The following is a 24097-nucleotide window of genomic DNA, read 5'->3' as shown; positions in this document are numbered from 1 at the left end:
AGCAGGCCATTTAATCATCACAGGCTGGCAACAGCATTTCCTCCGTGTGAACTTCCACTTTTTTAAAAACATTAATAAATGCCTTGGAGACACTTGAGGTGATTAATGTAGAGATCATAAGGACTATGGCAACAAAAATCTAAATGGCATGTATGTAGATGGACGTAGTTGTGACAGCAAAGCTGTCCACTACCATCTTCCAAGATTTTTTAGCGTCAGTTTGAAGACGTGTGCAACCGACACTCCAAATCAAATCAACGTAGGCTACGCAGAAGAACAATTTCGTGTGGGTATAGAATAAACCACCAGAACTCCAATATCCTGTTGATTTCTGAGCAGTGACATTTTAGAAACAAAACAATGTGTCATCAAAATAACAAAATAAATGACTAATATTTCATAGAAATTAAGTGAAACAGCTGCACACTGAACACATGCTTACTTACCAACAAAATTGATCTTGGGGGTGCTAACTTTCTTCCCAGCTGAGGCAGAACTGACTGCAGAGAGGGTATTGGCTAATGTATTCTTGACACCTCCCACACCACTGTTGACCAAGTTGACAGATTTCAGATAGGGGGGGCTGGAGCTGGTAGCAGGGGAGGGCGAGGCAGTCACACACAGAGAGCTGGTGGTGCTGGAATTGCTCAGGGTGGCCGTGGTGATCTTGCTGGGGGTAGCTGTGGTGGAGGATGTGGTCTGAGTGACCATACTAGGCTCAGTAGAAGGAATGGGCTTACCAAGTTTGGTATGAAGCTTCACAACCTGGAAGGAAAGAAAAAAAACAAAAAAAACAAATAATAACTTTAGGCCAGGTGCCTGTTTAACAGACTGAGTCAACCATTTCACTTATTTAACTTAACTGTCTAACTTTATTTATAAATTCAGATATTGTGGTTTAAACATTTCCTTCCTTTCATTAAATTCCACTATCCAATTCTCTGTAGCATTGGATAAGATAGATACTAGCAGATAAAAATACTAGGTTGGCGAACTGAAATTTGAGAGTCTTAGCAAAATTACATCTTTAACTACCCCAAGACACGTTATGTTCCAATCATTCATACCTTTTGGTGCTTGGCTCCCCGGATATGAGCAGCATATGCATCAGCTCCAGTGCAGGAAACGTCACAAAGTTCACAGCGGAGCTGATTCTGAGCATTGCGGGCCAACACCCCTCCAGCACTACTATTGCTGCTGCTGCTCTGGGAAACCTTCAGTGCTGCTTCTTTCTTCTTGTGCTTCTGGCCTTCCAGATGCTCCTTATAAGTCTTAAGCAGCCAATGGTAGGAAGGAGGCAGAGCCATTAAAACACATAGCATTGTTACTGTAATATGTATGTATGTATTTAAAATATGCAAAATGTCATTTTTATTCTCCAGATCTATAAACATCAGTTAATCTACATTCATCTAAGACTCTCTCTTCTCAAAGAATACAGAGAATTTTTTCTTTTTGTTTCAAATTGCTATTAAATAATTTTTTAAATATTCATACTGAAGGCGTAAAAGGTAAAACTACTATTTGTGAGTTCTTAATTCTGACAAACCCAAGACATCGTGAGCTGAATTCAACTTACCTGAGGGCCAGCACAGCTGATTTTACAGACATCACAATAGTGAATTTGAGGGGGTTTGGGTGGCTGCTTAGGCCGAAGCTGTTTACTCTGAAAGGGAGGTTTCTTGGTGAAAGTGTTCCCAGTCCATGCTGCTGTTGCTGCTACAGCTGCTACAGCCTGCTTCTGCTGCTGTTGCTGCTGGTAATAGCTGGAGGCTGCTGAGTAAACTGCTGCCTCATAGCCCGAGTATGAGGTTCCTGGAAAAGATAAACCATAGCCAATACAGTATTAACCTTAATCCATCATTTAGCAATAACAGCCTTATTTTGCATATCACACAGAATGATAAACCTGCAAAAAAGCTTGGGTTGCAGCATGGTAAGGGAAAAAAGCCAACTAACTAAACCCAGACGTAAGAGATGGATGAGATAAATTACAATAATGAAAAAACAAAAAACAAAACAAAAACAAAACCCAAAAGAAACCCCACATACATCCCAATGGGTAGGGTGTACACAAGCTAAGGTCCTCTGCCTAGAAGCTCCGGGGTAGTATGCAGTATCCTAGCAGTTTCTAGGACAGCACTCTTCGGGACAAAGATCCCAAATACTTCTACAAATATTTATATTTCTAGAAATATAAAATATTTCTGATGTCAGAAGGGATTTTTGCCTGAATGTCTGAAGGGACCACTGCTTTATTGGAGCTGAAATTCAACAACCATAATCCACTCAGATAGTCCAACATGTTTTCTGATAGAGCAGCTTCTTGCTACTGTGAGCAGCAGCAGCTATAAGTCTAGTCTTGATCGGTGTTGAATCATTTAAAACCAAAAAAAATTATTTACATTTCAATAAAGCAAGCCACTCCAGGCTGTAAGACAAGTATGTTACCTGGCTAACTAGGGAGCAGCTTCTCAGTGTGTCATTTAGTGGTGTAAATGTGTATGAATAGAGCTATTAGTGTTACAAACTGTGACACAAATTAGGTTCCATGGCTTTTCTCCCTGTCAATTACAGTAGGTTTAAGTCCTCAATTGTGTTAGAAACCTAAGAGTTATAAACCTGGAAGAAGGTTAGGCTATTCAATAGGGTGATCGTTCCACAGTGCTTTTAGTAGTCACTAATAATAAAAAAAACAACTGGTAAACCACAGGGGCAACTGTGCGGCAGGAAGGTAGAGCAGTCGTCCACCAATCTCACAGTTGTTGGTTCAATGCCCGGCTCCTCCAGGCACATGTCAAAATGTCCTTGAGCAAGACACTAAACCCCAACTTAGTTGCTTCCTAAGTTGAGTGTTGGTCAGCTGCCCCCCATGTGATTGTGAGTGCTAATGGGTGAATAAGAAGCAGTGTAAAGTGCTTTGAGTGCAAATAGGTAGAAAAGCGCTGAAAAGCGTATCACTTCTAGTATCAGTGTAGAAACTCACCAGAATAAGTGACAGCATTGGTGCTATAGGCTGGGCTTTGTGAGTAAGAAGGGACGACAGAGGCAGCAGCAGCTACAGGCTGGACGGTGGAGGTCACGGGATAGATTGAGAAAGTGGATGAGGCTGGATTGGGAGCAGCTGGCTTTATCACAGTCACCTGCCGAGTCTGCTGGCTCTGGGTGTAGGATGTTACCCCCTGGCTATATCCTGTTTTGGGGGCTAGAAAAAACAAAAAGGGATACACAAACATCTTAGCCTTCCTCAATATAACATGCTTATTTAAAATGCATATTACCTAAAAACGATTAGGATGTGACGTGACAAACGTGGTCAGACTGTGTGGAATAATAATTGGAAATATAGATTAAAATGTTTTTACACTGGAAAAGTATGTTCATATGTATGAAAGACCATAGCATAGACAAAGATTAGGAAATATAACATCACCAAATATAATCACCAAAGCAACTGCAGAAAATGGCTCAGAAAAGGACATCTGCTGCTGATAGTGACTGTAATGAACCACCCGTGTGCACCAAAGCTGTACCACTTGTCAGTGTTTTGACTTCAACATCTCATCAACAACTGGTTACAAACTTAATTCTGTTTTTAAATGAGCAGTGTACAGGGCCATGTATGTCATTAGAGACAGGAGTGAAGGGATGTCTTTTCACCTGCTGTACACAGCTCCTGCAGGTATAAAAACTAAGCTAGCTTTGTTTCTCGTCTAGATAACAAAACTTATTGATGGCTGGGATTTGTGAAACATGAATAATATCTAGTAATGATGGTAAACAGTAAAATACTAAATAGAACTAGTGAAAACACCAGCAAATTTAGTTCCACCTCGTTAGCACTCACTACAGCATGCAGTGACAGAGGCAGTCTGTGTGATGAAGTCTGACGTGTTAAACTTTTTTGAATTTTTAAGTTTGGCAACACCAAAATAAATAAAGTTGGAACTGTATTAAATGAGAAAAAAAAAAGAGCAAATTTTTTTTTTTATGAACTTTGTGAACAAGCCTGCCTAAACCAGCTAAACAGGCTGTTTTTATAATTGTAAAAAAATCTGTAGTATACATAGTTTTTAATAAGAGGCATATGATATCATGATGACCTTATTGGAATAATTATATTGTGATCGTGTGGCTCAGCAATAAAACAAAGATAAGCTCGTTTAGACCAGGAAATCTTGTTCACTGATTTGGATAATGCATTTCAGTGACTGGATTATTGTAGGTGGTTCTAGAAAATATAGGTGGATACATCTGATAAAGGGCTAAGAAACCACAATGTTGTGAAATTAAAGACTTTGCAGTCCTAGCAAGACAGTGTGCGGGTGTTTTCTTCCATCTTATAGACTCCAACTCCAAGACCTCCAACGCCACAGACATTATTCACACGATATAAAAATAAACATAGCTTCTTCTATTTTTTTTTTTTTATGTTTTAAGTTTCAGGATTTATAATTTCAATGTTGTACGAGTAAAAAAATTATCTGTGTATGTATTGTAATACCTGTCTGGTAGTAGGATTCCGCCACGCTCGGTTGTGGCTGTGCTGCTGCAACAGCCGCTGTAGCAGTTGGCTGCTGGTAATACTGCTTACTGTCATAAGCCACAGCTGGAGCTGTGGACCGGACATAGGAATATGTGTCCTGCAACAAAAGACAATTAATCAGAGTTGCAGGTTAGGTTTGGCAATCTGATCTTTTATCACAAATTATCTTAGGAGGCGGCTGCAACTCAGTTGGGACAGCAATCATCCAAGGACCACAGAGTCAGTGGTTCGATCCCTGGTCCCAGCTATATGTCGAAGTGTCTCTGAGCAAGACAATGAACCCCCAACAGCCCTTTCCCCAACCCCGCTGTGCAGTGCCAGTCCCAAGCCTGGTAGAAGTTGGGGAGGGTTGCATCAGGAAGGGCATCCGGCGTAAAGACTGTGCCAAATCAACATGTGGACAATGATCTGCTGTGGTGACCCTGAACTCACAGGATAAGCCGAAAGAACTAACTAACTAAATACATTAACTAATTTTATGTTTTGTAATAAATGTATATGCGGATTGGACAAGCTACTTTTTCCAATAGTCTCCTTCTAGTCTGAATATCCGCTACAATACATTTAAATTTTTTTTAAGCGGACTGCAATCCAGATTGTGCATTGTGATCACAATATAGTGTTGTGATATTTTAGCCAGATAGCTCATCCCTAGTTGCAGGGTTGGCAATTCAGTAGCAAGCTGATACAGTTACCATGTCAGAGTCTTTGGAAAACACTCTGCACCCCAATAAGTTCATGGTGCTGCCATGTGTGGGGATGGATGAATACCATATAAAGAAACCATAATTATAAACCATTAAAACTAAAAAACAAAACCGTTTTCAATTGTGTTCTCTTATACCAATTCATGCTTTGGAAATGCACACTGTGCAGAAATTCTCACGTAAAACTATCAAGCAAAAGATCCACAGCTTAGCCACAGAAATTTTACATTGTAGTCCTTGTGCAAGAATAAAGCAATGCTGATCAGACTCAACTCAGGGATTTTACAAATCACACACGTGATGAGGGGCTACCACTATAGACCGAATGCACAGATTTCCCAGTGTCGGAACCAAAGTATGACTAGGGTTTGGTACCAAAAACCTATGCAAAAGGGATCAATCATACAGAATCTCAACACATTTTGGTGCCTTATTTCAGCGGTCAACATAAGTATTTTCACTGCAGTTGTCAGAAGCGCCTCTACTGCTATTGTTAGTTAACATTATAGTTGCTCTGATGAGAGCAGACACCTAATGTTAATTAGCAGTTATATTAAACAGTTAAATGCTAAAGCTAAATAGGTTAAAGTGTGGCTGTATTTTAGTGTAGAGTAAATTCTAAGGTTAATAAAGCATCTAGCGACACAAGATACTCTTGTAATCAGAGTGATGCACTATGGTTTGACAACTTGTGTAAGTAACTGCGTGCCAAGCACATCAGGCAGTTGTGCGGGTGCCAAAGGTCATGGCAATGGGAAGACAGTTGTGGATGATAAAAGCAGCTTGTCCTCAGCTAAAAATGTAACACTGACAGCAGATATTGCACTTATGAAGTACGGGACACAAATGGTCTGCACTTGGTAAATTCAATTCAACTTCATTTATATAGCACAGTCGCCCCAACATGGAGTTTTAAGTTGTAACATGCTTATTTTTTCAGCTCATGAAAACTGATGCAACTAAATGCAAATAAATTCGAGCATGTGTGATGCCATCAGCTGCTACATTTAGCTTGTGTCTGAATATGAATGTCGAAAGTTACAAACCGCTGTTGGTAAAGGTGGAGCCAATTCTCTAACTACTCTACAGGCAGTGCATTTGCATAGACTTAAGTAACCAGGTTACAGATGGTTACAGATGGTACAGATGGTCATGTAAACAGAAAAGCTGTTCCTGAAATTCTAAATCAGGGAAAAGGATTAAGTAAACCTCGAACGCTAATCTCTTTGCTACGTATATGCGTTTCTAATCAGCTTTATCCAACTGCACATGTGCATAACAAAAGGCTGCAGACAATAAAGGTGAATGAAAGGAGAGAACATTAATCATTTTTAAAACAAAGTCTGTCTAAAGTGCGTTTTTAACTATCATTTAACTCAAAGTGCGTTGTAGAAGGCCAAATAAGTCACTTTCCCCCCCAGATTTGTTTAAAAAGTCAGACCATTCCCCTTGTGGTTCAGCTGCATGTCTTCTGTTTTTTCTTTCTCTACCCTTGTGCCATCACTCTTCTGTGACACAAACACACACACACAAAATATGGCAGAAATGGTGCATGTATACACAGATTTTTCTCTCTCTCATAGTTGTGCTTTTCCCTCTCTGTCTCCCTAAAACCAAAGAAAGTCAGTCAAGTTACCTCAGGGATAGGGAATTATCAGACATCTCAGCTCCTCTTTCTTTTGCTTGCCTTTGTGTGCAGGCTTCACATAAAAGAAAGTACAACACTGTCTCCATACAAGCCGTAGCATTAGCCACCTGTTTACAACCGTGTGATGGTTTGCTGTCTGTCACTGTGCTTTTGCCTTCAGGGATAGTACAGCTAGAATGTAAACCAAAGTCCACTGGATGATTACTATAGGTTGACATTACATTCTTAATGTTGCACAGCTGCTTCTAATATTATTCTTTAAATTATTTATAATGTGTAATGTTTTTCTTCATTAATGACACAGAGGGTCCTAGTTACTGGGGAACCGCATATAGTTTAAATTAATCTATTTTCTTTTGTCTTTAATTCATATAGACAGTAAAAAAGTCAAATAAAAGCCAGAGCACTTGAGCCCTGGAGGGGAAAAGAAGAAGAAAAACTTTTTTTGGCCTCCGATACTGCACACAATAAGTTAGCCTCTGCAGGTACCTGTCGGTTGGTAACTCCTTGTGGTTTAGAACTGTTTTAAAATAAAACAACAATAGCTTGTGTTTAACTTTAACGATAAAGTTAAACACAAGCTCTGCTTTGCTAAAGTTTTATGATCTAGCTTTTAATGTAATGTACTAATATTATTGTATTAATGTACTTTTAATGAGTCTGGGAATAAATTGTTTTGGAAAACTACTTTAAAGAACATGACAGTTACTGTATATGCAGACTTATCTAGTCCAGCTCCTGATCTACTGCAGCCAGTAAGTTGTAATTCACAAACATACAGATTTAAAACATTACCCAGGGTAATGAATGAGACTCAAAAAGCACTCAGCTTCATAATGAATAAATGTACCTGGTAGTTCTGCGAGGTCACTGGTGGTGGTGGAGGAGGGACTTCAGGCTGGCGCTGAGGGTAGCCATAGTCGGTCGCAGCAGGAGTTGGCTGGTATCCTCCATAAGCTGCAGCAGTAGCAGCTGCAACAGCGATGGGTGCAGGCCTGGCTACAGCAACCGTAGCTGCAGTGGGAGCATAGGCTGCTGCCACAGTGTGTGCCGCCACAGGCGCTTGATGAACGGTGTAACTGGCCACTGTGGTGGGATGTGTGTATGCTACCCCGGCAGCTGGCTGCTGACTGCTGGGACAAAAACAAAAACAGAAAAACCAACCCACACAAATCATTTAGCAAGTCAAAACTTACGCATATGTTTGAAGAGTGCCTGTGCAATGACAAGCAGAAGTTATAGCAGAGGTTTGCATTAATAGCTCTAGTAAATTTGTGAATGGTCTGCTTGTTCCCCTTTTGTACAATCAACAGCCATAACACATCATGGGTGGATTTCTAATTGAGGATGTCATAAATGGGTTCGGAATCTTACTAATACTTATTAATCAACTGGTGTAAGCAGCATTACTGTTAAGAAAACAGGACAGTACTCTTGTACAGAGCACAGATATTTTATTTTATATATATATATATATATATATATATATATATATATATATATATATATATATATATATATATATATATATACACACACACATTTTAGAAAGTTAACATTGAAAGCATTTGGAAAGCAGGTAACAGTCTTGAGAACAATTAGTAAAAAAAAAACCTGGGTCAACAATAAAAGGTGGGTCACCAAATCCAAATTCATTATTCAATTCTGATTTGTCTGGTGATTCTGGATGTTGGCTGAAAAAAAAGTAGCTTGCTGTCATTTAGCTTTACTATGCAACCACCAAATATAAAATATTTATAATTACATAAACATTAATAATTTCTCATATCTGCATAAAAAAAACCCTAACAACTTCACTATTCTGCTCAGAGTCGAAATACCCAGATTAATTTATTTTCAGGGTCAAACAAATATTATTTTAATAACTTTGTGTAATTTAATGGGTCTTCTTTAGCTTTCTCCGAAATGACAGAAAGAAAAAACAAAACAAAGAATCTCTGAGGATGTATACAAATGTGGCAGTATTGCCCTCACATTTGGCTGTAAAGCCACTTGTCAAACATGTAGTGTCAGTTACGTGTTCTGCTCACCATGATCACAACAATGTAGTTATTGCACCAATAATCTACTTGCTTTCTATAGCTTTAGTTTAGGGTGTAAATGTACATTAATGCTTTTAAACTTTCCTCTGACTTCCATGTATGAAAATGTGTCTCTGCTTCTAGCTGATGACATCACCTGGAGGAGTATTTTTTTTATTTTTATTTTTTTTAAAATATAATTAGGTGTTCAGGTTTTGCCATCTGGAGGAGCTCTGGAAGAAAGGTTCACCATGATTACAACCTCCATAGTACAAGTAACAAGATGACAATCTAAATTAAAGTTTCCTCCGAGTGATGTCATCTGGAGGGATTTTTACAGCTAAACATATGGAGATATTTTAATATAGGAAAGTCAGAGGGAAGTGTAATAGCATTTATTTACATGTAATACCCAAACTAGATCCAAAAGAAGAGTGTTAAATATTCACTGAATTGTACATTTTAAATATTTCGCTACAAATGCCCTTCTCTCTCACAGCAAAGGGGAAAACAATTGTAAAATCGCTGTTAACCAACTAAGACACGTTATCTTTTCACAAAAAAAAAAAAATGTCAATAATGGATTTGAAAATGATTTGAAATTGGATTTAGATTCTGTATAATGCAATCAAACCCGATCCCTAGTGTTGAATGGAGAAATGCGATGCTCTCTGCAACACAGCATTAGCATGCAAAATACAGCGCTTTGAAAAAAATTGCCCTATGCTGCCTGCTAAGGGCCTTAGTTTGCTGATAATGGGGCATAGTATTTACAAAATCTTCTATCATTGCCACAAGAGTTGTTATCAAGCAATCTCACAATTTTGCTTTAAAGAGGTAGAGATGTCAAAAAGCTAACCAGAGTGGTGTTGCATGCTATTCCATATTTGCACAGACTTCCTCTGATAATCCAACTTTGTGAGCACATCAAAAATTACCATGTTACCATGTAATCACATCATTTTTGGCCGGTTCAAATGTAAGTTTTTGATCATTTTTAAAACTGCAGAAAGGATGATATTCACAAAAAACAAAACAAAAATCCAATTTCACAGCCTTCATTGTGGCTTTCACTTCTAAAATACTTAAAAATACTCAAAGCTTTAAAAACTACTTGTATAGCCAATGTTGATCATGAGCACCGTAAAAGAGCAGTGTTTCTACTGTAGTTTTAGATCTGAAAATAACACAAACAGTGATTGAGAGATGCTGTTGTGAGAACAATGACAGAGGTTAATGACAGCAAAATGTCTGCTGTCAACACAGTTAATTAGCAATTGCTGACGTTAGCCCCTCTAGCTGGATCCTTCAGGTTATGTTTACAACCCACACTGTTTTTTCTTCCCTCTCCTGGTTTTCGGTACAACATGGGAGAAATATTTTCTAGGCAGTTAGAAAAGGTTAGCTGCGACTGTGTCTTCAGAGGGAAGCATGTCCTAAACACACCGGTAAAATGGCAATATATCTGTCGTTTAAATAAGTTCATGGGCTTTCTTTTCAAATGCATAGAGCCAATGCAGCCTCTTGGGCTTTTTAAGACCGTCTCATTTTCAGCCGGAATTCGCGTTTGCCGTAACATCTAACTGCAGCAGCGGAGCTGGAGAGCAGCCCCCCCTCCCCCAGCTTACACAATGGAGCAATTGGAAACGTACAGCTACAGAACGTTACCTACACAACATCAATTTAGCCACAACTACATGCACAGAAACCACTGCAAGGATGACGCAGAAAACGATTATGTCGGGTCTGCTTACCTGTACTGGGCGGCAGCACCATGGGTAAATCCAAAGTAATTGCCGGTAGCCATTTTGGCATCTTCACCAACCCGGCTGGGCACTGCGGAGGACAGACATAACAGTTACAGGATAACGCTAAGCTAACCGTTAGCAGCAGGCTAAAGAGAGCGGTCCAAGGACTACTGATTATCGTCAGGCTCTTCGTTTTACTTGCACGTTTGTAAAGTTTCTCCACGCCTTCTATGTAAAAATAAAGTACTGTCCACATTATTTTGTGATACTCACCATAGGTGAAGGAGACTACTGGACATATAGGAATCATTGGTTTCGTAGCTTCTACCGACGTCTAAGTAGTAGATGAGCTTGTAGATTACATGTCGTACCCGGAAAGGCTGTCCTTGCGCCTGCGCAGAAAGTGGCGAAAGTGGGAATTTAGGGTGCGGTCCAATTATGGATATTATGTAAACAAGTGGTTACATTTTTTAAAAAAACGTATTTTATGTTGAATAGTTATGTTTCTTATTTATATGTAATTATTTCTACATTGAAGAATAAAAATGAGAAAACGTGTTGCGATGCTTCAAAGTAGCCATTTTCTGCTTTGATCACACCACCAGCTTCAGGAAGTTGTTCTTGGGCACCTGCTTCATCTACAATCCAAACAACTTCATGGGATCGGACTATGTGATTGAGGAGGTCAGCATAACTGATGCACACGGATGTATTAGTGAATTTGTCTACCAGGCACTGGCTCAGGGGCCCAAGAAGTCAGGAGCCCTTTGGACCAGAGCCTCTGAATGAGTGAATGAGAAGCAGTGTAAAGTGCTTAAAGTACCAATAGGTAGAAAAGCATTCTATCAGTATTGACTTTTCATAGTGGGAAACACAGTGGTGGAGTGGTTAGGGCTGCAGCCTCACAGTTTAAAGGTCCCTGGTTAAAAATCCACCTGCATATTCTCTCCATGCTTGTGTTTTCCTCCCAGAGTTCAAAGACATGCATGTTAGGTTTTTTTTTTTTTTTTTTTTGTCCTTTCGGCTTATCCTGTGAGTTCAGGGTCACCACAGCGGATCATAATTAGCATATTGATTTGGCACAGTTTTTACGCTGGATGCCCTTCCTGACACAAACCTCCACAATTTCTACCTGGCTTGTTACAGGCACTGCACAGCTGGGGATTGGGAATGGACTGTTGGCGGTTCAGTGTGTTGCCCACAGGGACTTCGGCATGTTGGCCCTGAGATTGACTGGTGACCTGTCTAGGATGTTTGAGGTGTTCCCCAGATGTTGTTGGAATACCATCTCTTTGTTAATGGTTCAGGTGTTGAAGAGAGATAGAGCAAGATTATGGCAGAGGTTAACGGAACAGTCTCAGGCTCCCATAGAGAGGGTTATGCAAACATTCACAGAATGCTTCATCTCAGGCTACACACAGCAATTTGGCTGCACTCTAAATGAACTACTTCATCACCAGCTTTGGCTGGACACTTCAGGCTGAACCAGGCATGCTGCAAAGTGCCAGTTCTTCTGAAATTGGCATTATGCACCATTTCAGAAAACTATCAACAATAAAATTCTAAAAAGATCTCAGGATGAAACAGTTGGAGTCAAACAAGGCAGGCTTATTAATAAAAATACAGCTGTTGTTGAATCTTTCATTTCATGCAGGCAATGTGTAATTACAGATAACTTTAATTGGGTTTTACACACTGTGCTGAATAGATGTGCCCCATTCTAGCTGATGTCTTCAACCAGTGCCTGACTGAAAGTATTGTATCTCCTGTTGCTCCAACATTTGCAATCATGTAGTGAGATAATCATCCTACAGCACTGGAAATCTACAACTGACTAACTCCAGAACCTGATGGGCTGTGTACTCTCTCCTCTACTTGCTCTAAACCTGTGACTGCACCTACTGAGTGACTCGGTTAAACTCTTTAGGTTTGCTGATGGCCACCTTTGTCATGGTTGACCTTGATCGGCCTCATCACCAACATTCATTATGATTGTGATTATGATGAAAAAGAAGACAAAGATGATGATGATTAGTCTGTTGTGCTTTTTTTTTTTGAGACAGAATCATTCCCTTTACTTGGTACTTGGTGAATAACTATGATTCAGATTCTGTACAGTAAAATAAACAGCAAAATGGTGTCACTTAAAATACTCGTACTTCAAGTTTCCATTTTAGGTTACTATTACTCAACTACACATCACTGTGAAATACATTACATTTACTTATATACTTTAGTTACTTTTTGCTGTGCTTGTGTGGTTTTCCTCTGGGTATCCCAGTTTCCTCCCACTCCCCAAAGACGTGCATGTTATGTCAATTGGTGGCTCTAAATTGCCCTTAGGTGTCAATGTGAATTGTTGTCTGTCTGTGTATGTGTCTCTGTGTTGACCATGAGACAGACTGGTAACCTGTCCAGGGTCGACCTCGCCTCTCACCCAATGACAGCTTTGGTAAATAACAGCCCAGTGTGACGCTAAATAGGTTAAGCTGTTACAGATAACGGATGGATAGTTACTTTCGCAGATTCACATTCACACATATTGTGCTAGATGAAGCAGCCACCAACAGAACATAAAGTTGTTAGAATCAGTACCTGCTTCTGTTTTTGTTCCACACCAGATTGAAATAGAGTAAGAGACATTTTTTAATTAATTACTAGAATTGTTGTTTTTTTTTGGTGCCAGTCCCAAGTCTGGATAAATGAAGAGGGTTGTGTCAGGAAGGGCATCCGACATAAAACACAGGACAAATTAAAAATGCGAATCATGATTTTCACGCCAAAAATGACTTCCATACCGGATCGGTTGGGGCCGGGTTATGTAGTGAGCGAGGACATGAAGTTAGTTGGTGTGAGTGAAGAGGATGCAGAGGACAGGGTAAAATGGAGGCACATGATTCGCTGTGGCGACCCCTGAAATGGAACAGCCGAAAGGAAAAGAAGTTTTTTTGTATCACATTCACATTGTAATTTTTTTCAGACAAATATGGAATATTGAATTTAATTCAATCATGTATAAAGTGCACTGTTTTCTTAGTGGAGTATGTATAATTGTGTACTTTGTTAGGTGAGTACTTTCACTTTTACATAAGTGATTTAGAGTAGCCAACTTCTACCACCTCTGAAAAAAGCAATTTTCTTAAAAGGTATGCAAATGTAGATATATTAGAAAATTATTTTTGATTGATCACATTGTAAGTGTGACAGGTCAAAATTCAATTTTAGATGTTTGAAGTGCATTGCTTGGTTGTAGTGTACTACATGCAACTAGTTTAACTACATTTGGCTCTAGTTTCCTGGAAGATTAACTCACTTCATTTTTGCATAGTGATTCATATAGTTCTATTAATTTGTTTTTACATTTTTTGTAGTTATAATAATGAAACCACAAACTGTGGACCGGAGAATGAAAACTGAGAGAGACTGCTATTTTAGTTGTTAAGGTTTTCAGACGCTAAGGAAGTCAAAACTAGTAAATAACTAGTAAGACTACTAGTTAATTTTTTGCCATTTTGTCATTAATTTTGTCCACTCTAAATAAAAATTTCTTTGCAGTTTATGTTGTGGTTAGAAATTAAGTCAAAACTATAACACTGTTTGTAATACTGTCCTTATGAAAAGACCACATTGTTTAGAACTGGTTCAGGACTCAAGGGGCATTCCAGGAAATTATTATTACCTCTTGTGTTGAATCTGAATTTGTAAAAAACTAAACTGGAATGCATTACATGACATCATAAATCAACTGCTTATAATAATTTGTCTTTTTTATGGATTACCTGTTTGTAAAAAACACTTTTAATTGGTAAAAAAATGTGATTGGCATGTAAATGTTTGTATTCGTATATATTTTACATATCATATGTCAATTGTTCATTAGATTATCCATAGAGTAGCTTGTTGATGTTCTTCCAATGTGACGAAGTAGTAAAGCTCTGTAACTCGCCTATAGACGCTCCGGCCTGAACCCTGCTCCACCCTCCAATAGGGGGCGGTAACGCACCTACCTACAGGAAACAACCCACCATAAAAAAGACGACGAACTCAGCGCTGGGAGTTCGCTTTCAGTTACGTTACGGTGGTAATTAAACAGTCTACCAGGTGTAGGTGAGTCTTTCTGGGGAACCACTCACCAACATATATCACCTCTCCAGGATGAGCGGCCTGCGAACCGTACTGAGCTCTGCTGCGATGGTTGCCGTATTAGGGGTCGGCATTGGGATGTGGTGTGTGGTACCTCCGGGGGACGACAGGCGAAGAGAGCTCGTGAAGGTGATTTCTCTGAACGGTTTTCAGTCAACACAAATAATAACAACACGAAAAGCACGTGTGTACTTTTACTGTGGTCTCGGGTTGTGTCTCGAGTGTGACACGCTGTATATCTTAAAAACGTTGCTCGGTTCAGTTAAAAATGTTTTATACAAGCCATTATTATCAGATCTGTTGATTGTTAAGTTTCTATATCTGTACAGATGTTAAGACTCATTTATCACTTATCCTGCTTATTAAACGTTGGGGTAACAAGTAAATGTTGCTTGATACTATGAAAATGAATTAATATTGTTTGCAGGTCATGAGAACTATCGGTAATAAAAGTTGACTGGATCCAGCCTTTTTGAACACTCTAGAGGAAATAAAAAATGAATTATTAATAATTTTCCCAAAAGCATCATCTTGTAACATCTAAAATGATCCTGAGATCTTGCAGGTGGTAGAGAGCCACTGCAGTTTGTGGCTCCAAACCCTGCAGATTCATTTCATCCAGTGTTAAAATAAATGAGATGCAACTAGAGCCTAATGGATTATTTACTGTCTGGGGCCTTCTATGCTCAGCTTATAGTACTGAGCAAAGATCATCGGGACCAGCGGACTTGATAAATGTGAGGTGGATGGTGACTTCATCAGTCAGAGAGGCTGAATCCACTCAGTGCCTTTTATTACAGTTCTCTTGATACCTACTGCATGGACAGATGATTTGGATTCAAGTCACACAAATAAGGACTTTTAACTGGAATTCACTTTTGTCATAGTGTATAAAGGTACAAAGGCTATTCTGCCATATTGTATTTAATATAATTCATTCCATGTATCTGCGTCTTGCTCTGCCGCCCACCAGAATCTGCCTGAATCGGACCCAATGAGGCTGGAAGATTCGAGGAAGAGGAATGCTCTTGTGATGCAGGCACTTAAGGAGGCTGGTGAAACAAATGACAATATCGCAAGAGAACTGAGAAGACCGGTGAAGTAGACAGACCCACTGTTTGTGGACAGCATGCAGTGCCACAACCTCTTCAAATAAACATGGACGTTACATTTTACTGAGATTAATGCCTTGGGTCACTGCTCTGATGTCTGATTTGTATGTGGAAATTTACCATCAGATGCTAAATGTATTGTATACACAGATGCATATGTGTACAAATGTGTATAAACCGATTCCTGAAAGCAGACAGCCCACTGCAGGTGTAAGTAAAAGTTAAAACATCCATCCAACTATCGAAGTTTGAATTGTTGATTGCCATAGTGACAACCAGCAACTAGAAGAAAAAATGGGGGTAATGGGCAGGTGTTACTTTAGAGTTGACAGCTGCCCCAGAGGGGCAAAACAGGGCCCTTGAGAAGAAGCTGGAGAATACGGAAGATTTAATGAAAATGGTCAGGGGGTCTGTTTGGCCAGGAAAAAAGGGATTTGCACATGACGTTTATATCTATAGTACCAAACATAGTCTAAGATCTAGTGAGGAAAATTCAGATATGTTTCTGCAAAATACAGTAAGTAACCAGTAAGAACCTTTAGAGGCTGCAGCAAACCATTCACTTAGCCTAGATCAATGGTGCAATTGCACCAGCCTAGATGCTTTATGGTTTTACTTGCCTCATAAAACAGACAAATTCTGGTAAAAAATGTGTAATTTTAGAACAACACTTAATATATCATTTTAAAAGGGTTTTTATTTTTAAACTGTAACCTATGGTTCGGCATGAGTCTAATCACCTGCAGCTACAACATGACAGACATGAAAAGCGCCATTATGACATACTCAACATTTCCAAGGCCTGAATAATCTAAATCTTGGTATTTATGTTTATGATAGTCAAACTGTGAAAGTGAAATTACACATTAATCGAACAACAATGACAAGCTAGTGCCTCTTTATTATTCAATACAAAAACATCACTGTGTTGATGTACTTTACCCAATAACCACCTACTCATCCACTCACATAACCTCTACTACAGCAGCTTCAAAATGAGTTTCACACAGAAAACAAGAGTAGAGGAAACTCTACATTTTATAGAACTACAAACTAAACAAGTCCTTTAGAAAACAATCCCAGTTTTTTCTTTTTTTCTTCATTTTTTTTTTTTATTACAAAACTGGTAAGCTGACAGGTTTACTTAGCTTAACACTCAACATTAAAAGGAACGCTTATATTCTCTTAATGGCATCATCGATTTCTGAAATCTGGTCCTTCAGTTGGTTCCACTGTTCAGGATTCAGGGAGATACCTACAAGACATTTAAGGAGGTCAGACTATATTTCAAGGTCCAGGTGTAATTTTTGCCAAACACAGTAAAAGTAACAAAGATCTTAAAAAAAAAAAAAAAAAAAAAAAACAGAAAAACATTAGACTTCTAAAGTCCTAAAACAAACAAACAAAAAAAAAGTAGGAACATAATTAAACAAATTAGATTAAAAAATATTGTGGTAAATGATCTAATCTTCGGTATTCGTGTTTAATGAAATGGTGTGAAAATATGCCTTCAGCAACTGGTGTGAACGATCCAGAAGTCATGTACACTGTTTCAATAGGATGTTGTCAGAGGCAACATTGACATTACCCACTGGAAAATTAAACATTGCCGAACATTAAAATTAAAAAGTTATTATATTAATTGAAACTGTGACTCCCACCTTGACGGTAAACTTAACATGAAAAAGAGCAATTCCTGTGAATGACAGATAACGCAAAACTATGCGCTATGCAGTCCATACCTGCCACGGCAACGTCACATTGGACACATTGGATCCCTGGATTTTAACTGACTAACTAACTTCAACAAATAACAGCAGAAAGATAAAAGGTTTAAAAGCATCTCTCAACTCCCTAACAAGTATAAATTTGTGCAAAGTTATGCTGTTTTAAAACTAGTGTTCAAATCGTGAGTAAAATTAAGCCATTGCCTGATCATTAAACTTGCTGGGAACCTGAAAAAAAAAAAATACAGTGTTGACGTCTATATTTTCAGTCCAGCACCTGCAGAAATTTGCTGGTCGACCAGTGGGGAGGGCAACATTGGTGCTGAACATTGTCCATTTGTTAACAATCTGCCTGACAGTAGAGTCCAAACTCTTTGGAAATTCTTTTATTGCTCTTTCCAGCCTGGTGAGCATCCACATCTTTTCTCCACAAGTCTGTGTTGTCAGGTCCTAGATTTCTCTTTTCGAACAACTCAGTGCCTTCCCTTTGATTGCAACACCTGGCTACAATGTCCCCTTCAAATAAACCCAAAATCCTAGAGGTCCACATAGTTTTGACCAAATATATTTAAGATTGGATCCTTTTCTGCAATTAATAAACTACTAAGGGGAATGTTTTGGTCTAATTAGTTTAATTGGGTTCCCTGAATCTGCTTTTATCTGATTTTGTATTAGGTCATATCTATGCAAAAGTACATTAACTTCAAAAAGGTTTACAAACTTCAAAAACAGCAGTATAAATATGTCAGTATGTACAGTAAAGTAAAAGTCTCTATATCATTTCCATGGCTTTCTGATGCGATTACCTTTTTTCCCCGGCTTCATCTCCCCATCTTGGTTCATCCAGTACTCTCTGATGTCAATCAGGACTTTACCTTTGAAGTCCCTGACGCTGACATATCTCATCTTTCCAATCTGTAAGAAGTAAACTGTTACTTGTTGCTCTTTCCAAGTTCTCTTCATTGTTTAAAAGCTTTTAGGGGGTTTTCCTTAACCTACGTAATTGATGGTAAAAGAAGTGGTCTATGTTCCATAAGAACGAGGATGCAGGAGTAAAGTGACCAAAGTGGACAGTATGTTGTACTGATTTCAAATCCTCTTTACAAGAAAGTGTGATTTGTGATAACAGATTACATAAATAAATGTACTACGACACTATCCAATGAGTACTCCCTCTACACGGAAAGTGAAGATGCAAACTTGAAGGTGTTAAAAGTATTCTATGCCAAGGTAAAACACAACTGCTCAATGAGCATTTGCATAAGAAAAATAAAATTTAAAAATAGCTTAAAATGTAGGCAATGAGAGTAGTAAGAGATGTTGTTTATTGTACTTGCAGTAGTAGCTACACAATTGAAACTACAGTAAAACTGTGATAGTCACCTGGAACATGTTGTCGTCGCCATTACTGTTGCCCTTGGATGAGCCACCTGGCTTGGAACTCTCTCCACCCTTTGGCCTCTTGGCAGGTTTCTCTGGAGCACTTGGCTTCTTTCTCTTTGCCTAAAAACAGACAAAAACGTCTACAACTCTTGCTCTTTAATGTGTTTTCGCTAAAGCTGGCAATTCTATGAAATTTACAGCCTAAGATTTAGTAGTAGAATATACATAGAGTAGCAATAAATGGCAAAACAAATTATCAGCACATTGGTTAAAAAAAATAAAATAAAAAAATGGAGCACTATCAGTTAATTCTTAGCACCATCCAACCCGACTCTAACCTAGCATCTATCCTTAGATGTGCATGTCTTCAGGTCTACACCTTTGACTTTTCCTTCTTCAAAGAACTATATGTTCTAAAACAGTTGTTCATGTGTGAGAGATTCCATCTTGCCATGTAGACATGAATTGTGTCAGCAGTTAGTCCCCAACATCAAATATTGTACCATCTCATTTCTGCTGAGAAGCTTTTTCGTGCACCTAAGTAACCAAGTAAGATAACTTTCTCAGAAATGGTGATTTCTTAACCGTCATATAAATACATGTGGTTTCCAAAATACCCGGTGATCACCAGGTAGATTTTTTTGTGAAAAATTGCCTTTTTCTCTGCCATGTATACACATATCCAGGTTTCTAATCAGTTTTGATCAATAGCATGTTTGCATAACAAAAAGCTACAGACAGATCAGTGAAAGTATGAACAAGGGAGAGGTTTTTAAATCAACCTGTCCGCGCAAAGTCTGACTGATGAAATGAAACACAAAGTGCCTAGAGAAGTCTAAATACGTTCAACTGTGTCTCTGTCCCGCTACACCTATCACTCTGCAGAGACATGAGCAAAGCAAATAACAGAATAAAGAATGTTGTTCTGTCACTGTCCATTGAAAATCTGTGAGTCACCCTTCATAAAAAGTCTGGAGGAGGTGAAATTGATTTCTTGTCTGCTGCATGTCTTCAGATATTTCTTGTCCCAATCTTGACGTTTCAACTTATGTGTCTTGTTCAGAGGTGGTCGGGTTTCAGCCTTTCTTACCTTGGCCATGTCTCTGAGAACTGAACACCTCGTACTTCTTGACACTCCAGGTAGGTTGCAGTCATGGAATATGGCAGCACTGGAGGATAATGGCTTCCTGGTAGCGTCATGTTTGATTCTTGTCAAATCTTTGGCGGTTAATTTGCGTCTTTTCTTCTCGACACGTTTCTTGCCACCCTGTTGACTTTTGCTACAAAACGTTTGATGGTTCTGTGATCACGCCCCAATATCTTAGATATTTCAAGAGTGCTGCCTCCCTGTGAAAGACTTTTTACAATTTTTGACTTTTCAGAGTCAGTTAAATCTCTTTTTTGGCCCATTTTCCCTGAGGAGAAGAATCTGCCTAATAATTACGCACACCTTGATATAGGGTGTTGATCTCCTTAGGCCACACCGTCCCTCCTTACACCTGATATGCATTATATCCAATAAGCATTCAAGTTTATACAGCTTGGACTTGGATAAAATGATGATATGGTCAAAATAACCACTTGCCTAATAATTGTGCACACAGTGTACATGTTTTTCCAGTAACCAGGTTACTTAAAGTGCATGTGAACTCTGTTAGCCGACTATCGAGAAAGCTGATTTCTCTGAATAACCTGCATTGCTTATGATGTCTTAACATTTCGTTAATGTATGGACAAAGTAAAAGTTTCAAGTTTTAGTTAAAAGACAAACCTTGGTCTCTGCTTCACTGTCGGAGTCACTTCCGGATGTGGAAGACAGCACTTCCTTGGATTTAGGCATTCTGCTTAGACAGGGATAACGTATCATAACTCTGATTAAGTGCAAACTAAACAGACAGTACAGTAATGGGTCAGACTTTGGCCCTTTTGTATTGGGTATTGATTTTAAACGTTTGCCATGCATTAAGACAATTTGTAGCCATTACCACAGGGCATGACCTGATTCTGTAACAGATAATGACAATGCGTGTGGAAAAACGCCAAATAGTAAATCCCAGTGTTTTATATTTGTAAATTTGTTTTTTTTGCTTAATTCATATCAATGAATATGCTAGTATTGGATTATAATAACTGATATATTAATGCATTCATTACTTGGATGTTATGTGAATTTCAACAATACAAACAATACACCGTATAGAGTTTCAATAATCATGGTTTATGAATTTCACAATTACACTGATTATTCTATGCAATGTTGGGCAGCTGATGAATTTCATACTAAGAAAGTTTGTATTCTTACAGATTATGTGTTTTATTAATCTGATTCTGGAAAGTGTCTAGTAATTATAACTTAGATAGCAACTAAAATAAGATAATATGAAATTATGAAACCGATGAATGAAGCAGCAGAAAACGGAAAAACCACTGTATTTTATTGATTACATTTATTAAATAGAGAACCGCCGACACCATGAGATAACGTTAAAGCTACGCAGTTCATTTAGCATTAGGCCTGTGTGATGCATTAAAACATTGGCGTCGTTTGATTCCTTACTAGGTTTTGATGCGTTTTAACGCTTCAAAATGCCAGTTCCCGAAGTTTTTCCTACATTTGACTTGAGTTTTTAAAGTTGAACAACATCTTGTGCAGCATCGTACGAAGTGATACACCATAGTTCGCGACTGATCGACTGTTGCAAGACTGCGATTACACAGGCATGACTGTTAGCTAGCGAGGGGCTTAGCAACTGGAGCTAACGTTAGCATGTAGCTATGCAGTAGGTAGACGGCATGAGCTTTCTTTGTACTGTTCACTGTACGATAATAGGCAAACAACGAACTGATCTTGTATTGGCCCACAAATGACCGCAAAGATACGTTTTAGCATGTTATTTTTAAAATGTTAATACTTACATGATGTGTGTAACAGCGCGAATCTACAAACAGGAAGCGGAAACACAACCGATTTTCCGGTTGACGCTTTTTGTTTCGTTTTTGTGTTTTAATTTTTTTAATTAATTAAATGAATGTTTTAAAGTATTACTAATATGAGTTGTTAGTTTGTTTTGCCGTAAATATGTCCACATAATATATTATATATATAATTTTTAACAGCAATATATTTAAAATTGTAAATATAGTTTTTCACAATATATTCAACATAATCAAATTGTATGAGATACTTTTGAGTGCTACATTGTGGCGACAAACAGGAACATAAGCATGCTCACCATTCAGAGCAACACGAGGGGCAGCGAAGGATCACTAATGTGCAGAGAAAAAAGAAGGAGAAGTTTTAACTCTTATCATTCTTTTCATTTTCTTGAATAAATTCAGCACATACACAAGCTATTTAAGATGCAACTTGCTAGCAGTCATTACAAGTTTTTGTATAAGTATATTAATGTCTTGTATTACGGGGCAGCTGTAGTTCAGTTGGTAAGGGTAGTTGTCCACGGACCACAAGGTGAGTGGTTCGATCCCTGGCCCTGGCTATATGTCGAAGCAAGATACTGAACCCCTAGCAGCCCATCCCCCTCCCCAGATGTGCAATGTCGGTCCAAGCCCTGTAGAAATTGGGAAGGGTTGCATCAGGAAGGGCATCCGGCGTAAAATCTGTGCCAAATCAACACGTGGACAAATGATCCACTGTTGCAACCCTGAACCCACGGGATAAGCCGAAAGGACAAAAAAAAAAAGTCTTGTATTACAAACAATTAAGGTCCTCAAGGAAAGAATTTTAGTTACTCCATCCAATAAAACTATATGGTTGTTAGTTTAGAAGAAAGGTTGTGCTTAACAAACTAAAATCTGCCAATACTAGTGGCACCATCTGTTATCGAGTGTTGCAGCATATCCGTCCATTTTCAGTGATACTGCGCTGTAAATGTAAATGTGTGATGAGGCTATGTTTGAAGACCATGTTGACCATTAGGGTACAAGGAATGAAAGTACTTTTTTAGCAATCAAACTGACTCTAAAAGTCAAATTGAGTAAAAGCAATCTTTAGTACTGCAGTTAATAACATTTGCATCTTACTGACTGGAGTTGGCAAGAGAAAAGTGTTTCCTTTTAAAGTCACTGTAAATAGATAACCTGAAATTGATTATCATTTTCAGAAAGTACAATTATAAGTTCCATTGACTACACGTCTAGTTCGTTGCTTAGTTAACTCAACAAATTGTTAAAAACATATTCTTCCCAGCATGACTTTCATCAAGGTTAAAATTCTTTTTAGAATAACAAAAAATTTTTCCTCATAAAAGAAAATGACATGAACCAATTGATGTTTTGTAAAGCCACACAATGTTCAACAAGGTTATATTTACCTATTCCATCTTATTAGTAAATCAAGAATTTTCATTGTATACAACATTGGAGTTACTTTATCTTTATTTGTGATCAACTTGGAATAAATTAGCTTAAGTATAACTATTAAGTTAATCACTGTTTTTCAGCATGTTGCCTCTTAATTTCTCTCTTGTTCTTTGCAGTGTGCTTTAGAATGCAGAGCAGCCTTTGTCGCAGACAAATTGCAGGATTGCCAGGAAAGCTTTTTGTGAAGGGGCCATTTCCCTGAACCACTAAGATGCCCTTCCTCTAGGTAAAGTTCACATCATCTTGATGGCTATTGGCAAGAAAAGTGCAATGGGAGCTGTTTGAACAGCATTTACTGGTGACTGGTGGCCAGTCAAGGGGAGCGAGGGACTTGTTGACATTTCCCAGGCATTTGCTGTGGTGGGAGCGTATGTTTCCAACGAGGACTGACAGCTAGAACAAAGTCAAGCTGAAAAACACTCTCCCAACATGACATCTTTTTGTCACTGTTGACTCAGGCTTGTCTGCACTGCTCGCTCCTTTCTTCATTGTTTAAATCGACTCCACAATACTGAAGAGTTGGAGGGATCAAAGCTAAACTGGATGTGACATAACAAATTGTATATCCTTTTACATTTTCATGTCATATGCGTCCTGTGTATAGTTTACAACTGATTGATCATTTATGATGATCAGTTATTTTCTGCCTGCTCTGTGCTGC

At 38.5% G+C, this 24097-nt stretch overlaps 3 protein-coding genes across 6 annotated transcripts in view; 1 reads left to right on the top strand and 2 right to left on the bottom strand.

Moving 5' to 3' along the window:
• The window catches only part of zfr (zinc finger RNA binding protein), a 28788-nt gene extending 17689 nt beyond the window's left edge, over positions 1-11099 (bottom strand). For 3 of the 4 annotated variants that reach the window (XR_010915525.1, XM_067520782.1, XM_067520784.1), the window contains exons 1-8: positions 10965-11099; positions 10698-10779; positions 7752-8034; positions 4505-4643; positions 2987-3205; positions 1580-1815; positions 1068-1271; positions 447-765 (exon numbers count right to left, since the gene is read on the bottom strand). Coding sequence is in view for 3 of the 4 variants with exons in the window: in XM_067520782.1 (XP_067376883.1) it covers positions 447-765; positions 1068-1271; positions 1580-1815; positions 2987-3205; positions 4505-4643; positions 7752-8034; positions 10698-10779; positions 10965-11001 (1519 nt within the window). In the remaining variant the exon portion in view is untranslated. The remainder of the gene's footprint in view (positions 1-446; positions 766-1067; positions 1272-1579; positions 1816-2986; positions 3206-4504; positions 4644-7751; positions 8035-10697; positions 10780-10964) is intronic. The other variant, XM_067520783.1, reaches the window with a different exon arrangement.
• Positions 11100-14704: 3605 nt separating this feature from the next.
• On the top strand, positions 14705-16009 carry uqcc3 (ubiquinol-cytochrome c reductase complex assembly factor 3). Its single transcript, XM_067521750.1, has 2 exons — positions 14705-14963; positions 15808-16009. Exons 1-2 carry the CDS (start codon positions 14847-14849, stop codon positions 15937-15939), a joined length of 249 nt encoding a protein of 82 aa, XP_067377851.1. The 5' UTR covers positions 14705-14846; the 3' UTR covers positions 15940-16009.
• Positions 16010-16827: 818 nt separating this feature from the next.
• On the bottom strand, positions 16828-22058 carry sub1b (SUB1 regulator of transcription b). Its single transcript, XM_067521749.1, has 5 exons — positions 21973-22058; positions 20828-20897; positions 19057-19176; positions 18480-18588; positions 16828-17201 (listed from the first exon to the last, which is right to left on the bottom strand). Exons 2-5 carry the CDS (start codon positions 20894-20896, stop codon positions 17122-17124), a joined length of 378 nt encoding a protein of 125 aa, XP_067377850.1. The 5' UTR covers position 20897; positions 21973-22058; the 3' UTR covers positions 16828-17121.
• Positions 22059-24097: the final 2039 nt, after the last annotated feature.

Source organism: Channa argus, chromosome 11, assembly GCF_033026475.1.
Source record: "Channa argus isolate prfri chromosome 11, Channa argus male v1.0, whole genome shotgun sequence".
NCBI classification, from domain to species: Eukaryota; Metazoa; Chordata; class Actinopteri; order Anabantiformes; family Channidae; genus Channa; species Channa argus.
This window is presented reverse-complemented; position numbering and strand designations above follow the sequence as displayed.

What these genes read in the sequence shown, in the direction of transcription:
- uqcc3 (XM_067521750.1), top strand. Translation starts at nt 14,847, where the DNA reads ATGAGCGGCCTGCGAACCGTACTGAGCTCTGCTGCGATGGTTGCCGTA. An exon ending in GGCGAAGAGAGCTCGTGAAG is followed by an intron (nt 14,964 to 15,807) that starts GTGATTTCTCTG and finishes GCCGCCCACCAG; the next exon opens with AATCTGCCTGAATCGGACCC.
- sub1b (XM_067521749.1), bottom strand. Translation starts at nt 20,896, where the DNA reads ATGCCTAAATCCAAGGAAGTGCTGTCTTCCACATCCGGAAGTGACTCC. An exon ending in ACAGTGAAGCAGAGACCAAG is followed by an intron (nt 19,177 to 20,827) that starts GTTTGTCTTTTA and finishes GTCTGTTTTTAG; the next exon opens with GCAAAGAGAAAGAAGCCAAG. An exon ending in GATGAAGCCGGGGAAAAAAG is followed by an intron (nt 17,202 to 18,479) that starts GTAATCGCATCA and finishes AATGTCTTGTAG; the next exon opens with GTATCTCCCTGAATCCTGAA.